General features: G+C 45.5%; 1 protein-coding gene across 3 annotated transcripts in view; it reads left to right on the top strand.

The window, feature by feature from the left end:
• Positions 1 to 16,159, top strand: part of LOC140693132 (trafficking protein particle complex subunit 9-like) — a 92,140-nt gene that overhangs the window by 36,408 nt on the left and 39,573 nt on the right. The window contains exons 1-2 of one of the 3 annotated variants that reach the window (XM_072957209.1): positions 1,896 to 2,032; positions 8,675 to 8,766. The exons of 1 other annotated variant lie outside the window; for it this stretch is intronic. In XM_072957209.1, coding sequence (XP_072813310.1) covers positions 1,963 to 2,032; positions 8,675 to 8,766 — 162 coding nt within the window. In that variant the 5' untranslated portion in view covers positions 1,896 to 1,962. Of the gene's footprint in view, positions 1 to 1,895; positions 2,033 to 8,674; positions 8,767 to 16,159 lie in introns of those variants that run through there. One more of the 3 variants, XR_012068826.1, reaches the window with a different exon arrangement.

The following is a 16,159-nucleotide window of genomic DNA, read 5'->3' as shown; positions in this document are numbered from 1 at the left end:
GAATTTCTTTTGCATCTATAAGCGAATCTCCTCGGTGAGCCAGATCAGCCCGTGCGGCTCCCAGTGGACACTCTGTATCCACTATAGGCACCACTATGCTCCCGAGAATGGGTGGAGCGACTTCCAGACCCACTGCAAGGTCGTGGGCCTTGTCACCATTACCGACTGCCTCTCGGCCAAGGGCTTCGAGAAGCTCCATGTGCAGAGGAGCTGAATGACACCATGCTTAATGACTCTCATCTCTTTGTCTTTGTGCTGCATGGGGAGGTAGCCGAGCAGTTGCTCACCAACGTGGCCTTCAATCTACGAGGACTGCAGGGTGGTGGAGAAGAGGATCGAGGACTTCACAGAGTCACTCCTCATCTTGCCCAAGTCCAAGTAGCTGGATGGTGCCCCCGACAAGTCTGGGGACAAGATCACCCTCCTCTGCATCCCGTTTGAGAAGGAGGACGTCATGGGACTGAAGACAGACAGCAGATAAGTTTCCCTGGAGGCCAGTCCACCCTGGCTGTGTGCCAGGTTTCTTCCCTACATCCAGAAAGGGATCAGCAAAGAAGAAGACTGTCTTGTAGCCAAGGGGGGAGGGAGGGGCAGCCCGCCGGTTTACAGACATTTAAAAGTGAACCTGCCTTTGTTTCAGAGAGATCCTTTTAGGGTTAGTGTGGACACTTACTCCCGCTTTTCAGCCAGGACCACTGGTGGGACCCCTGGAGTTGCTGTCCAACAGAGTAGCCACAGTCACTGATGCTAGGAGCACTGGGGAGGAGGCTGGTCTGTGTTGAGATGTGCTGTAGGTCAAATGCACATCAGACGCTGAGGCTTGTCTAGTAAAAGAATATTAACTATCATGTTACTTCCTATATTGATTACATGTCAAAATGTTAGTATTTTAAATACAGTAGATTAAGTAAGATCTGTTCTTAAAATCTGTTTCTAGTATTTGTTTTTTGTTTGTTGGTTTGTTTCTTTGTTTACCGTTTTAAATGTGGCAACTGGGAAACTTTCTTTACATGGCTCTCATTTCATTTTTGTTGGGAAGCCTGTCCTCAGACAGTGTCAACCCTTTGTTTATAGATGAGATGCTGAATCCCGAGAGGCAGAACGAGGCGCTGGTTGAGCTGGGGCTGGAGCCAGTGTCTCCTGCCCCCCAGGCCCAGCACCTGTTCGGCTCAGGCCCTCTCTTCCTGCCCGACAGCCACCATGCCAGGTTTGGATATCAGAAACACTGCCAGGGACTTCCGAATTAACTCCTAATGCAGGGAAAGGTGTATCACGGAGTATGGTAGAGAACAGAGAAATGCTCATTCTCACTTTGTCACTGTGATTAAGTCAACGACCCCACTTTGCCTTGGAAGTGCAGACGAGCTCTTCTGGGCTTCCCACCTTCTGCCCCGTTTCCCCGTGTATCTATCGTGCTGTCCCTCATGCAGAAGAGGGTGAGATGCCTTTGCCGAGAGGTGGTCCCCCTTTGCTGGGGAGAGTGAGCGAAGCTGTGTCCCCCCAGCCTACGGCCTTGGTCCTTGAGTCTGGAGATCGCTCATGGCGGTCCCACAGGTGACGGTCGGAGGACCTGGTACATGCTGCCGGGCCCGCTGTGGAGGCGGTGCTCTGTGATTCTTGAACATAACTAAGATCAGATTCTACTTTCTGGTTGTTGGTAAGTTGGAGGAGAAGATGCCAGATAATTGATAAAAAGAATGTCGAGACCAGCCCTGTGAGTGATAGGCAGAGGGGACCCGAGTCCCACCTGCGTGAGGTGCCTAGCGGGCTCTGGATGAATTTTCTGTTCCTCCCGAACATACCTCTATGGCTTAAGGAAGGGGCAAGTCATTTCGTGTCCATGATCTGTACTTGTCCTCACAGGACCCTGTGATCTACATGCCCGCACTCCCCTTCTTCTCCTTGGAGATGAGGTGTCAGGTTTAGGAACCTGGCACTGCTGAGAGCATAGCTGCCAGCACCATGGTACACCAAGGCTGGCTCCGCTCACCTCACCTGTCACCACCTGCTGAGTCCCAAGGCGTCAGTCAAGGTAGGTGCATCGGTGCAACATAAGCAGGGACCACCTTCTCCCCCTGGACAGACTGGTGGGTGAGCAGTCGAAGCCCGAAGCCCTTCCCCAGCCCCCAGGCCAGTGCCTCCTCTTTTGTCATAGGAGGCACTGGTGACATTTTTGCTAAGCAACTGCTTCGCTCTGAGTCTAAAAACACACCAGAGAATGTCAGCTTGATTTTGACTTTTGAAGTCTGCCCTTGGGATTTGGCGGAGTAGCTGGATGTGTGCTTAGCACATAGTGGAAGACACTGTCACCATTGTTTACCCAGAACCTCGTGTACCACGCATGGCTCCAGGCATCAAACACAGCAGCGCATTAAACCTCCCTCCTTGTGGGTCATTCTGTTCTGGTACCATAAGGGCTCAGCCAGCATCTTAATGTCAGTGAGTTAACGCGACCAGTGAGCTCGGGTCAAGCACATTCTCTTCCAGTCATTTTATTCCATTGTTGCTTTTTCTATTCCACAGTCATTAATTTATAAAGCAATGCTTTGGTTCAGGAGAAGAGCCTTATTCTCTCCTGCTACTCGTGGTGGAAGTGAGCCTGAAATGTGACCACAATTTGTAGCTCAAAAGCTGCCTAGATGCATGTAGGTGGAGTTTTGGTTAGGGGCGCTGACCACACTGGGGTCCCCCGGCAGCGCCGCTCCCCTCAGGCCCCTGCCTCCCCTGGAGCAGGAGGTGAGGGTGGGTCTCACCGTCCCCGCGTCCCTGGCCTCACACACTCTCGTAAATTCATGTACATGCTGTAAAAATCATTTTTCTTCTTGTGTGTTTTTAATTATCTCTTGTTCCTCTTCTCCTTTTTCTTCGTTCATTTTTCTCTTTCACTGCCCAGTGAGCATGTTGTTGCTTCTGAAAATGTGGGCTGTGCACACCCTGCATTGGGAATAGCCAGATCGCCCTCCGTGCTGTCTCCATCGCTTTAAAAAGCAAAAACTTAACAGATGCCTTGATCCGTGTATTATCCTAGTCATCTTTTTAATTTCTAATTTTTTGGAATATTTGCTTTGTTAGCACATCACCCACTGGTGTTTGATACCTGTTAAAATCCTTACTTTGAGGGACATGTTTGGTCCTCCTTATATTTGGTGACAAATGCGCCCTTATTAAACTTGTTTGATTGTTTTGAAGAAGTGAGATGCGAACTGATTAAGGCGGCTGCTGAGGGATTCTTTTCATGGAGAATTTAAACTTGGAAAGTCAAAGTCTGCAGCACCTTGCTCGATTCCTGCTTTTACACAAACGTGCTCGGCATGTGGTTCCTGGCTGTCGCTGTGTGACGTGTGTGAGGGCGCTTCCTGGCCGGCGGTCACTGATGAGGAAGTGGCAGGATCGGGATGGAGGAGCTGCAGGGGACGCTGTTGGAGGAAGCAGTCAGTTTTTTTTCCTTTGCATTCAACTTCCCCGTGCCATTTACCTTACTTTGCCTTCATAAAGGGGCAGAAGTGGGTCTAAAATCCATGCCACTCTTTTGTTCCCTTTATGAGGCTGGGTTTTCTGAGTATCAGGACAACATGGCCTTCTCCTAAGTACCTGGCTCACCTGGATCTGTTGGACACAGGGACTGCAAAAAGGGCCGTAGCTTCCTCTCTGCTCCAGCCAGTGGGCATTCACAGCTGGGTCTGTGGTTTGCCTCAGCAGCCGTGCAGACCTCCCTGCCCCGGCCTTTACTTTTAACCCATGTTGGCAGTAAAGAGTTGAATCCGTTTCTGTTGCAGTTGACGTCCACCACTGACGGCTTCTTTTAGTTTGTGGTAGTCAGTCTCCAACACCCCAGTCAACCGTGAAGGAAGATGCTTTGACCGACCTAGGACCTTGGATTCTCACCCCCACCATGGTTCATCTCACCCGGTGGAAGTGTTTGGCCACCACCATCATGCTGACCATGAGACATTGTTTCTCATTTCATGCTCTGGTCCAAATGTGGACACTTCATTTTTCACTGAATTTGTCTCGCTTGGGTCAGGACAGAATATCTAAATGAGTCCATCACATTCTGGGTGGGGAACAGAACAGAAGTAAGTGTCGCAAGTAGATGGAGCCTGTGCTGTCCGGGTTGGCAAATGCAGACTGGTATCTGTGATGGCCGGGCTGTACTACCCTGGACACAGGCATTTCCCGTGGCTCCCGAGAGCCCAGGGGTCGGAGTGAGAACAGTCTTGCCTAGGTTCCTGCATCCTCGCATGCTCACTGGCAAATGTGTCTGCTAATTAGGAGCTCCCCCGGACCTCGGGCCCTTCAAAGCTCAGACCACGTGAGAACTTCTCCTGGGCCTCCTTTGTGAGAATCCAGTGCCTTCTGAGGTGACCCGTGCCAGGAGATGCCTCCCCCTCCAGGGAGTAACCTACGGAGGATTGTGACTCACTGCACCATGCTGTGAGCTTGTGGGGTTCCGGCCATGGTCCCTGCAGAACTAGACTTGAGATGGGCTTAGTGAAGGAAATTACATGACAGATTCCAGGGCAGGGCCGGGGGGAGGGAACAGGGGAAATTGAATGTGACCTCAAACACATAGATGGGTGCTGGGGCTGTTACTAAAATGGGGAGTCTGGGAGGTACATGCCAGGAATCGAATTCCAGAGTAAATGGTGGACATGAGGCATTTTTAAGGTGCCATTTGTCATCCAAGTTAGGACTTCAAAGAGACACTCTTTCCTATGAGACTGGGGCTCAGGAGAAGGAGCAGGACTAGAGATACACGTTGGGAGTCGTCATTCTTAGCTGGTGTTCACAGCCTTGCTTGTGAATTAGATCATCTCGAGAGCTGCAGACTGAGGCTGGGGGGGCAGGGCTGTGCCTGGATTGGAGGAAAGCCCAGACCATGCAGCTTTGGTGTGTCAGTCAGCGCGTTTGCGATTTTCATTCTAATGCCATTTTCATTCTAATGCCGGGGGATGGGCAGGGCCAGCCAGGAAGAAATCTGAAGGGAGGGTCGTGGCTATGTGTGTGTCTTGGGAATGTGCAGAGGCTGCAGGGTCTGGGAGGGTAGACTTCTTAGAAGCTGGATTTGGAGTGGCGAGAAAGTAGTCACACTCACCTGTGAGGGAGGGAGGGAGGCCTAGGGAGTCCCACCCTACCGGACTCGCTTTCCCATGAATAGAAGGCAATCATACAAAGTATCTGAGGTGAGAAGGGATGGGCGCTGAGAGGGGAGCCGACCTGGAGAATGGTGCTTGGAAAGTTCTGGATTAGTCTCCCTGCAAAATAGAGTTAAAAATACCCAGACTCTTAAGAACATTGATAGTGACTTGGGAGGAGGCAGTTGTTTCTCTGGCCTCCTAAGGGTAAGCCATGTATCCGGGGATACACAGATGATATGGGCAGTCTGTTCTGGGGGCTTGATCCTTACCGGGGGAACAGTGTAAGTTCAAAGAGGGAGAAGGGCAGCGGAGGGAAACTAGCCAGGCCCCGTGTCAGGTACCAGTCGGCCGCCCTACTTGCCTGTTGCATTCACATCCATGCCTCCCAGGTGGGCGGTGGCAGCCCCCTTTTGTGGATTGGGAAGCCTTCTCAGAAGGGTTAAGGAATTGGTCCGTTTAGTGGCTAGTAAGTGCTGTAGCCGAATTCAAGCATGGCCTTGTCAGACTTCAAGGGCATGTTCTCTCTACTAATTCCGGTACCTCCCTGTTGTGCCTGGAATGGTGAAGTGGGTCAGTTTTGGAGCATTTCAGAAAAAGTATGATTTAAGTGCCTCAGGACTGTTTCACAAAGCTCAGTGTTCTCTGTTGTTTCGGAAGCACCGCAGTGCTTTTCGCCCCGCACATGTTAGGTCTTACTCCTTTGTCGATGACGTGGTTGCAAATGACGTGCAGGTGCAAAACCAGACTTAGCATCTTCTGAAGGGAAACTCTCCAGTTCTCCCTTGATTGGCTTTCTTCCACGGGCTGTAGCTGTGCTGCAGCATAAGCCTGAGCTTTACTTATGGAGTGAGGGTTTAATATCCAAAGTTAGCATAAAATGATCAGATGAAGAAAATCGACGTTGACAATTTATTTTTGGGTTTCATTAGTCAAGATATACTATCAGTTAATGGCCCATATAGCAAATGAAATTGAGTACAGGACATTGCATTTCTTGCTTTCTATTTAGAGTTCTCTTACAACATATGGTTGCCTGCTTTGGAACATCAGCTCCACCACCAGGGCTCCTGTCAGTGTGTTGGTGTGATTGCATTTACACAGTGAATATGATCTGGGCTTCCTCAGCCTCAAAAACTCCAGTGCAGAATCACGGGCTGTAGCCATCTCTTAGTCACGCAAATACTTCTAAAATTATATGATGCCAGAAAAGAAAGAAGAGAGAGAGAGACATTGCCTTTATCAAAGTTCCTTTCAATTCTAACTGCAAACTGTTGTTGAGCAGCTCTGGTTTCCTTTGGATATGAATATATACATTTCTTTGCATGTAACCTTGGTTCTGGACTAGAACACCAAGTTCTTGCTGTCCACAAGCCACAAAAATATTAGCCAAATTGCACACGTGTGAAATAGTTTATATTTTTTCTGAGAAAGTGTCCTTGAATTTGGGACTTGGGCTGTGATTTTTGCTTTTTGCTTCCCCCAGCCATCTTGCAATCTCTCACTCCTTCCCACGTGGCCCCCAAGATTTCGTGGTCTCAAAGGAGGGGGCAACTACCCAGTTGGTCACCATGTACAGCTGCTGTAGACGGAGCCCAGCGAAGACCTAAAGGACATTATCAGAGAGGACTTCCTGGAAGAAATGTGCTCTACATTCAGTTGTGATAACAGAGTAAGAATCAGCCAGGAGAAAGAGTCAAGAATGTGGCTCAGGTCACAGGGGCAGCCCGGGCAGGCGCTTGGAGGCTTTTGGCGTGGGGACCCGGGGAGAGTGCCCTGTGTGGTCCAGGGTGGAGGGTGTCCCTTCTGGGGAGGACACTGGAGAGAGTCTGGGGTTGAGGGCTTTGGAAGAACTTGGGTTTTACTAGAACTGACACAGTAGGCAGTGAAGGGTGTCATCAGAATTTGACCCTCAGGAAAGGTACTTCTGGTTTTGCTTCTGATATTCTACAGACAGAAGGGTCGGGACGGGTGAGAGTAGGTATGTCTGTCACTTTGAGACTCACCCCGTCATTTATTTATTTATAACACGCGCACTTCTGTGAGTCTAGGGGAGAGAGGGTGTAGCCACATTAGTAAGCAAAATGTATTTGCTTCTTGAGAGCTTAGCATTGTCAGAAGTTTACTTAGCCTATAATATTCTAGGAACAGAGGAACAAATTGTGGATTTTGGAAGGAGGGAAGGCTTCCTTGGGAAACAGTCAAAATGAGCCTGGAGGCAAGTGGGAAGTTGGAGCAGGTCAGGGGGCCCCTGAGGTCACTGGGGACCTGGGTACTGAGGTGAGGCTGGGCGAGCAGGGTCTGGGGTGGGGATAGAATTCCACCAGGGAGCCTCTGAAGGGTTTGAAGTGGGGTGATGTAATCAAATTTGTGATTTGGGAAGGCTGCTTTGGCTTTGTTTGTGTGTGTAGCGGGTAAGAGGGGGAGGGTGCCACCAACTGAGGAATCATTAGAAGACCATTCACAGGCTGGGAGAAGGGCGTCGGGGTTGCTTGGGGACGGCAGGGGCAGTGTGGATGCCAGATTTCCTTATTGGGGGCTTGTTAGCGGGGCCGCCCTAGAGGCACCTTGTGGCTGGAAGAAAACTGATGGAGGCCGTCAGCTGAACTTTCCTCTTCTCTCTTTCCCTGCCTTGTGTGATGATCTTAGCTCAGCCAACATTTGGAACAGAAGAGCTAATTTCCAGGGTAGCCCAGGACGTTGTTGAGCTCGTTCGAGTGAGATCTGATGGGATCTAAGTTTGTGTTCAGTTCTGGATGTTCACTTAGCTAGAAACGTCCTGTCATTTCGATTTCCAAAGGGGTTTTTATTCATGATAAAGATTGCTTGGTGGGAGGAAATTTAATACAGCTGTTGTCTTTTTCTAGAAAAATCATATCGTTTAAGAAATTTAATATTCAAAAGAATAGAAATATATAAAATTGTTAAAGTAAGTTTTTGGTGTAGTTTCTTTGCTTTCTGAGCTACTGTGGAGTTAGAGCCTTGGCATTACTTAATAGCACATCCTTGTCAGTATTTAAAGAGCTGTTAGTGAGCCCCCCAGGCCTCACCTCTCAAAGAATCGTTAAAGTTTGCTCTAAAATAGTGAGGTCATAAAGGTCTTGTTTGCAGAAATCAAACAGTTTGTTTAAAATGCGCAGCATAGCTCCATTTATAAAATAATAGTAAGTTCAAAATTAAGAAAGTGGAGGATAATTGACTTTTTTTAAACCTGAAACATAAACTTTCTTGTGCTAATTTTGCAACTGGAAATTTTGAAAAGAAAAGTCCTACTGCAATATCATCTACGTGAAATACATATATGAGTTTCACGTTTGAAATGTAAATGCGCAGTGGTTTTCGAAGTCAGGAGCATTCCAGCTCAGATACTGGCAGTGATGGTTGCTGGTTTTCAATGGAAGAGCCTTAATTTTCCTTCTTACCTTTTTTTTTTTGTACTGAGAGGGTTGAGTAGTGCTTTGCCAGCATGATTTTGGGGCAATTTGAGGGCAGATGTCATGTACCAGCAGTGAGATATTTCCATGCATTTTATTTTCCAGACATCACCAGGGCACATGTGGGGTTTGTGCCTGCATGCTGGAATGCTGCAAGACTCCCTGATCCATCACCGTTATGTCCTGGATCTGCTCTGGTCAGTGAATGATTTTCTGTGGCTTGGAGGTAATGTGGTCTGATGGAGATGTTCAGATGTGCAGTAAAGTGCTATTACTTAAAATAAGAGTAACCTAGAAACATTGCTCTAACAATACAGGATGAGGGAGGAGAATTGGCTGAGCTGCTTGCAGTGAGGAGTCTTCTCAGGTGACTCCCACACCGTGATTCCTGCCAACATACGCCCCAGCCCTGCATGGTAGTCCTGCCGAAGCAAGCATGCACTTTGCTCAGAAACGCAGTGAATTTCCTTGTGCCTCTGTTTGTTGGCTTTTTTTTTTGAAAGCACATCTTGCCCTTTGCTTAAATGCCATCCCTGCTAGTCACCACTTACACTCATTCTTCTGAACCTCGTCCATACATAGCTGTTGAATCGATGAACAGAATGTAGTATCTCCATGTAGTGGAACATTATTCACACGTAAGAGTGAATAAAAATGAAAAAAAAAAAAGAGGAAAATGAAAAAGGCCACCTGTTTTGGAAAGTCCACCCTGACTGTTCAACCCGCCCTTTTCCCTTTGAAACCCAATCACTTATGCTCCACTGTACTCTTTTTGATAGTACTTACCACCTTCTAATAATCTTTAACGTTTCCCCCCCCCAAAAAAAGAGAGAGATGCTGATACCACTTCAAAATTGACAAGCCTTGATAACAGCACGTTAAGTGAAAGGAACCAGACACAAACGGCCACATACTGTTGAATTCAGTGATCTGAAATGCCCAGAATAGGCACATGCAGAGGCAGAGAGCAGGTGATGGTTGCAAGGGACTTTGTGGAGGGGGATTAGGGAGTGACTGCTAGTGAAAGGGGGATTCTTTTGGTGTGATGAAGTGTTCTGGAAATAGATGGTGGTGAGGGCTGCACAACCATGAGTGTGCAGAAGACTGCTGAGCGCTGTGTCTCATTGTGCCTGTTGTAGAGCGGCTTTAATTTGCTCTCATTCTGCCATGTCAAGAGTCATTTTGTGCTGTGGCCGTTCTACTCCTGTGAATGTTGAGGGCCAGAGACTTTGTAGAATCATGTTTCATTTTTCCCCCTTGCTGAGTGTAGGCAAAAAAGGTTTAAGCCTGGGAAAGTGCTCCATCTGCAGAAATGTCTTTTAGTTTTGCATGGTGTAAAAATCTTGTCAGCTTTTAATCATTGAGGCCAGTGTGTGGGGGGAAATAGCCCGTGAATCCTGGGTGAGACCGGGAAGAGCCGTGCTTCCCTCCCAGACAGGGGTGGGGATTTCACGCCCGTTCAGGCAGTGAAGGGCCGAGACCCGTGAGCGGAGTTGACAGTCGTGAATATTTACGTGTTTCCGCTGCTTCATCTTGGATATGAAATTCAAGCTGGGCCAATTTGTAGCGGCAGCCTCATCCTACATCAGGAATTTATAGCATCTGCTCTTTGAGGTGAAGACCTGACAGACTTGATTATTTAACAGTCTGCCTTGAATTGATATCTCAGGTTCCTTTGTCAAAAGCAAAACAGCAGAAATACAGACGTCCTTCAATGCCAATGTGACCTGGAACGGGTTTAGTCTCTGTGCCTCAGTGGCCTTGTGTGCGGGTGGGGAAGATGATAAAAGTGCTTCCCTCAGAGGGGGTGGTGAGGGGAGAGTGAGAAACGCAATTGGAGGACTTACATGAGATGCTCATGAATGACCGAATTTAGTGCTCTCAGCCTGGTGAAGCCTCAGGGGCAGAGATGTCAGAACAGAGCAGTCCGAGCCGGAGCTCGATCCGCATTGGCAGCTTTTATGATCAGTATCACCCACTGTGGGTTATCAGGTAGTTTTAAGACTTGATAATATGAATTCATGAATAATGTTAGAAGACTAGACATCTCAGATCCAGTTTACATAGTTCTCAAGATTTCTTCTGAGAAATGGATGGTTTCTTCCCAATCTAAAATCTGAGATGATTCTCTAAAAAATTCTGTATTCCTCCATCTTTTTGCTTTAATTCTCCATTTCTTAAAAAACATAGTTTTTAAATGGAGTTAATGGGGACTGAACTGAGGGCCTCATGCACGCTAAGCACATACTGTCCAAAATGAGGTATAATCTCCCCCGTAATTTTTTTTTAACTTTACTTTCTTAGTATTCAGGGGTTAGAGGCCTCTAATTCTTTTTCTGGAGACTTGTCATGAACCTGTAAATCTATAATTAATGGACAAAACTTGTTTTATTAAAAAAATCAATAGAATATTCTGCAATGCATCCAAAAAGAAGTGCTCATTGACTTAAAATGTTTCTCCTTTAAGGTGATTTCTCCTTTTTGGCCTAGCTTAATTTACTAACAGCCATCCTCATCATCATAATGACCAAACTCGCTCTGAGTTTGGTCCTTAGTCTAAAATGCTTTCCTCTTGTTTTACTTCATAGCAGGTGTTTGAGGGTAGGTATCAGTGTCCCCTTTTTTGCAGCTGAGGGATTGAGAGATGGAGCAGCTTGTCCCGAATCACACGCAGCTGGCGGTGGCTAGCTCGGTGCTGGAACCCAGGCTGCACAGGATGCGTTCTCTATTGCTCCTCTAATTAGTCTCCCATTAAGTGGTTACCCGAACTCCTGTGGCTCCATAAATGGCCGATTTTAGTGATCTCAGCCTGATGAGGCCTTCAAAGGAGAGACAACATTGAGAATGTGAGACAGAGTGGCATAAATTAAAATTGTACATTTTCACAAATGTTTAATTCTCAGATAATTATATATAAAGTTAATTTTTTTTTATTTTAGTGCTCTGTAAGTACTAAAAACCAAACATTAAAAATAATTATAGTGCAAAAGAGAAGTGGGCTTTGAAAGTCCAACCAGTGCTAATGATGTTACTTGTTTTTCTCTAGTGGCCCTTATTGACAGAAATACTTACAAAGACTGAATTGCTTTATGTAGTCTTAATATGGAAGAAAAGATTGTCAGTGAATATTGTAAGTAAAATCTTTACTCCTCTCTTTCCTGTTGATGAAAATGTAAGTTGTTTTCATGGCTTATGTGCATTTCCTCATTTGTGAAATTTGAGTAATATCGTTTACTTTGTATGACTGTGAGAGTTAGACGCCTTGTATACAAAGAACCCAAGAGGTAATTAATAAAATTGTGCTGTCACAATGACAGATATTTTAGAAGGATCAACTCTGAATACTAAAGAGTTTCGCTTATTTCTGATGCATATTCAATATGTATATATGATATATTTGAATTTGGTTTAAAGTAACAAGGATTCATTTTTTTTTTAGTGTAGTATGAAGTTTTAATGAAATTTGTATCATTCTAGTGAGACAGGGACTAATTAAATTGCCTTAATCAGATGACCTTGAAGGTTAATTACACAGAATATGTATTGTTATAACTCAGAATTCATGTTGCCGTAACCATCCACTCAGACATTTAAATTCGTGGGATTCTGACCAGATCCATTAAGTTTAGTAAAATCCACATTGATCATTTTTAGGGAATAAGCTTCTCTTGCGATTAAAGAAAATTTTGATTTTTTTTCCTGCACTCTTAACAGGTTTAAAATATCAAAATATTGATTTGACATGTCACTTTTCTAATAGAGAGAATAAAGCTCATGCTGTTTTATTATGTAAATAAATGTTTTTGTATTTCAATAAACTTGTATGATATCCTGGCTCTTTGAGAAGTATTTTGCAAAATACTTAGATACCCTACTGTTGGAAAAATACATACGTGACTTTTATGAATATTGTGCCTAGTACAGTGCTTTTGCTACAGTGCAAGACATGAGGCCTAGGAGAGCTTTGCTGCCGATTGCCAGGAGGACAGATCCCATGTCTCAGTTTCCCCTCCTGCAAAATGAAGTGGCTGGACCGGATTCTTTCCTCTTCTAAGATGAGTTTCCATGAGCCTATGTCTTCTGTATATATTCAGGAGTATTAGCAATATCAGATTAAATACTGAATACCCCTCCCTTCCCCGGAAGCAAAGTGCAGTATGTGCTAAATAAGCTTTTAGTTATCTGATTCTCGTTTCTGATCCTACAGGCAATTTTTTTGTTGCATCTTTCCCGGCAACCTGGAAGGTCTTTTTAGCCATAGGTGACGCTGTCTTGATTTTCCTGTTTGTAAAAGAAGGCTTAAACAACGTTATTTTATTTTGATTTCTTTCCTTAATGCTTCAGAATAGCCCAATGTCCATTATGTCTGTCTACCTGTAAAAATTATTCTGCTTATATCTTAGTTTTATTCTGTCATGTCTCTGTGAACATTTCAGACTTGCTTTGCAAACAATGGTAAAATTCGTCTTGTCTTCCAGTGTTAGAAACCAGTGAGCCGGGATTTTATAAAACAACCAGAAGCGGCCTCTGGGGCACGTTAAAGCTGAAAAGCGTATTGAGTTCCCTGAGTATTGACCCCGCCGCTGTGTGTTAATTGCTGGTAGGAGATTTGGTGCATTTACGAAGGGGTGTAGTTTTTGACTTGGGTTTGTTTGCACGCCCTGCCACTGAGCCACGTGAACCTGAGTCAGTTCGTTTTGAGATTTTCCCTCGTCTGTGAGATGGGGGCATTCGTATCTACTTTGTAGAATTGTGAGAATTAGAAATTATGTATAGTATTTACCACAGTGGTTATGTCAAGAGGGCTCAAAAACTTTAGCTGCTGTTTTGTGTGAAGCCATCATTTGAGAGTCTTTGGCAATTACTAAGAAACAGGAAAATAAGAAAAGCTGGTTTTATGATGAAAGATATTTGAGGAGGTTCCATAGTTCCTATAACCATAATTAAGCATCAGCAGAGTAAGAACTGTTACACAGTCATCCTGAACCAACGTTAAGCCACAGAATTATTTGTTACTTCATATATGTTAGGGCCTAAGGAGATCCAATACTTATACACATGTTGTCTCCAGCAGCCAACTGAGAGATGACACAAAACAGTAGGCATGCGATAAATGTCTTCTTTGTTACTGATGAAGCCACATTCTCCATGAACTTCAGGGCTGTGGGAAATGCATGTCATGACACTGTGTCCCAGAATTAGAGACTCACCCTGTCCCATGTAGCTCTGGGCCACAGCGAGCCTTCCCTTGAGAGGACCTGCCCCTTCATGCACAGGGCTTTCCTGCCATGGAACTGAGCATCCCGGGTGCTTCCCAATGGTGACCAACACTGGAGGGAAAGGAAGGATTTCAAATTCCCTGCTTGTCTTCCCAGACTCACACCTCACTCTGTTACTGTGATGAGGGCTAGCTGTGGGCCAGGGGCCAGGGGTGTGAAGGGAGGAGCACTCTCCATGGCCCAGAGGAGTGGTTAGGAGGCATCCCCTCCCACGGTTTAAACAGGTGGTGAGATAGAAGAGAAGGGTGCTCCCCAAGAGTTTATAAAAGTAGAAATAAGGATTTTCTTTGTGACTTAGACTAGCCAGGAAACACATAAATGATTAGAAGGGAGACTTGTAAATCACTTTGATATTAAATTAACATTTGTTGAGCACCAAAAGTGTGCTACATTCTTTTCTGAGAGTTTTACAGAAATGAATCCTTCAATCTTCTCAACAAGCGAGTAAGGAAGATTTGATTGTTGTCTCAGGTTTACAATGTGGAAATTGAGGCATACAGAGGGTAAGTAAGTTGGCCAAAATCACAGAAGTAGTAAGTGGCAGAGCTGGTATTTAAACCCTGGCTGTCTGGTTTTGAGGCTCCCAGAGATGGGCTTTGGGTGTTTAGCGTTATCTGTATCCCTGAATTTATTTACCCCTGTGCATAAGTCAGCCCAGAAAGGAAAGGGAAAGGAGAGTTACACAGGTGCTCATAGTCGTATCTCGGCCACTGTCTACGGAAAGTGCACTGTGATTGGCGTTAATTGTTTTCCAGGCAGTATATCTGTTCTTATAAGAGAAATTTAGTCCATTGAGTTAATCTAGAATCCCTTCCTGCTCTGCTTCTGTCCATGGTTGCATGTGACTGCCTGCCCGCGATTGGGCGGTGGAGGACAAAATGTACTCATGGTTGAACTCTGATATTTCAGTCTGGTTCAGTTTCACATCTTCTGTTACATTAGTAAGTTAAGTTTCTGGTTTTCTTTCATCAGTGTGTGATGAGTTTGGTTAATGTGAAACCAGTCCATGGGAGCCCAGGGGTGCTGACGTTATGATTTCTGAGCACGTTGTGGCACTTCAACCCGAGAAGACCTGGCTGGAGGATTTCCACCAACCGCACTGATTTCCCCCAACAGCGGGGTCCTCTCCCACCCCCGGATGTGAGGCTGGGAGCTCTCTGAGTAAGCCAGTCAGCGGCCAAGTCCACCAATCAGAAAATGATGAAGTACCTGCAAGTGGGTTTAATAGAAGAAAAGAGTTTCCAGGTTGTCTGATGGGATGTTCGAGTCCGTTTGGTGAAAAACTGTCCACTGTCTGTGGTTGAGCTGCTTCTTTGCTGTTGAAAAGTATGGATTAGATGAAGGGATTTTAAAAAGCAGAAAGGAGTGATTTCAGGTGGTACGTCCACACAGGTGAGAAGTGATGGATGACCGCCTGTGTGAGGCATAGACAGAGTCTTACAAACTTCATAAAATAACTTTAAAAGCTCTTCCATCTGAGTGCACTTCAAATGGGGTCTAGTTCATCACTGGTCATGCTGAGAATGCAAATAATTGATGATGGCTGAAAGGACACGGAGGCATCAAAAAGGTCTCAGTCATTTTCCCTTTTTAAAGGATGAGGCACAGTGTAATATATTTGAGCTGGTTTTCCACTGAACAATTTTTAGTGTTTTCTGGGACTCCCCAGTGCCCCAAACTTCCGTGCAGCTGGGTGTCCCCTCAGAGCAGCTGTGTCAGCGCTTGCCCTGGGCTGACGCGGTGTCACGGGGAGCAGGGCGGTCAGCGTCCCCGGCTCCTCCGAGCTCCGTCTCCTCATCCGCAGAGCCGGGTTTCTCTTCCGTGTCTACTTAGTAGGGTTGCTGAGAATCACACGTGATGGTGGTCAGGTGTGATTTGTGGTTGTCTCTGTGATTGGCATATAGTCAATATTTGATACAAACCCTTTTTTTGTATAATTGTAGCACCTAGATTGCAGTGGTTTTTAGTCTGCATTTTTTTATAACTTTATTCATATTTTTAAATATGCACTTATTTTTATTTATTTTTTTGGAGGTAGTGCAGAATGAAGCCAGGACATTGTGCATGCTAAGCAGGTGTTTTACAATTGAATAATACACGCCCTCCTTGTCTGCACTTGAACATAACTATTGCAATAAACAAAATAGCTCTTAAACACCATCAAGTTACCTAGTCTCGGTATATACAATTGAACACGTATGCTATTTCAATAAGAATAATTGTTGTTGAGAAATAATTTCTGAATCTGTTAATGTGCTTAAAAACGATCATAGGTAGTGATAAACACGAATCTTTGATCCAGTAATTCTTA

Source organism: Vicugna pacos, unplaced genomic scaffold (assembly GCF_048564905.1).
Source record: "Vicugna pacos unplaced genomic scaffold, VicPac4 scaffold_19, whole genome shotgun sequence".
In the NCBI taxonomy this organism is placed as follows: domain Eukaryota; kingdom Metazoa; phylum Chordata; class Mammalia; order Artiodactyla; family Camelidae; genus Vicugna; species Vicugna pacos.
Note: the sequence above shows the minus strand (reverse complement) of the source record. Positions and strands in the feature narration are given on the sequence as shown.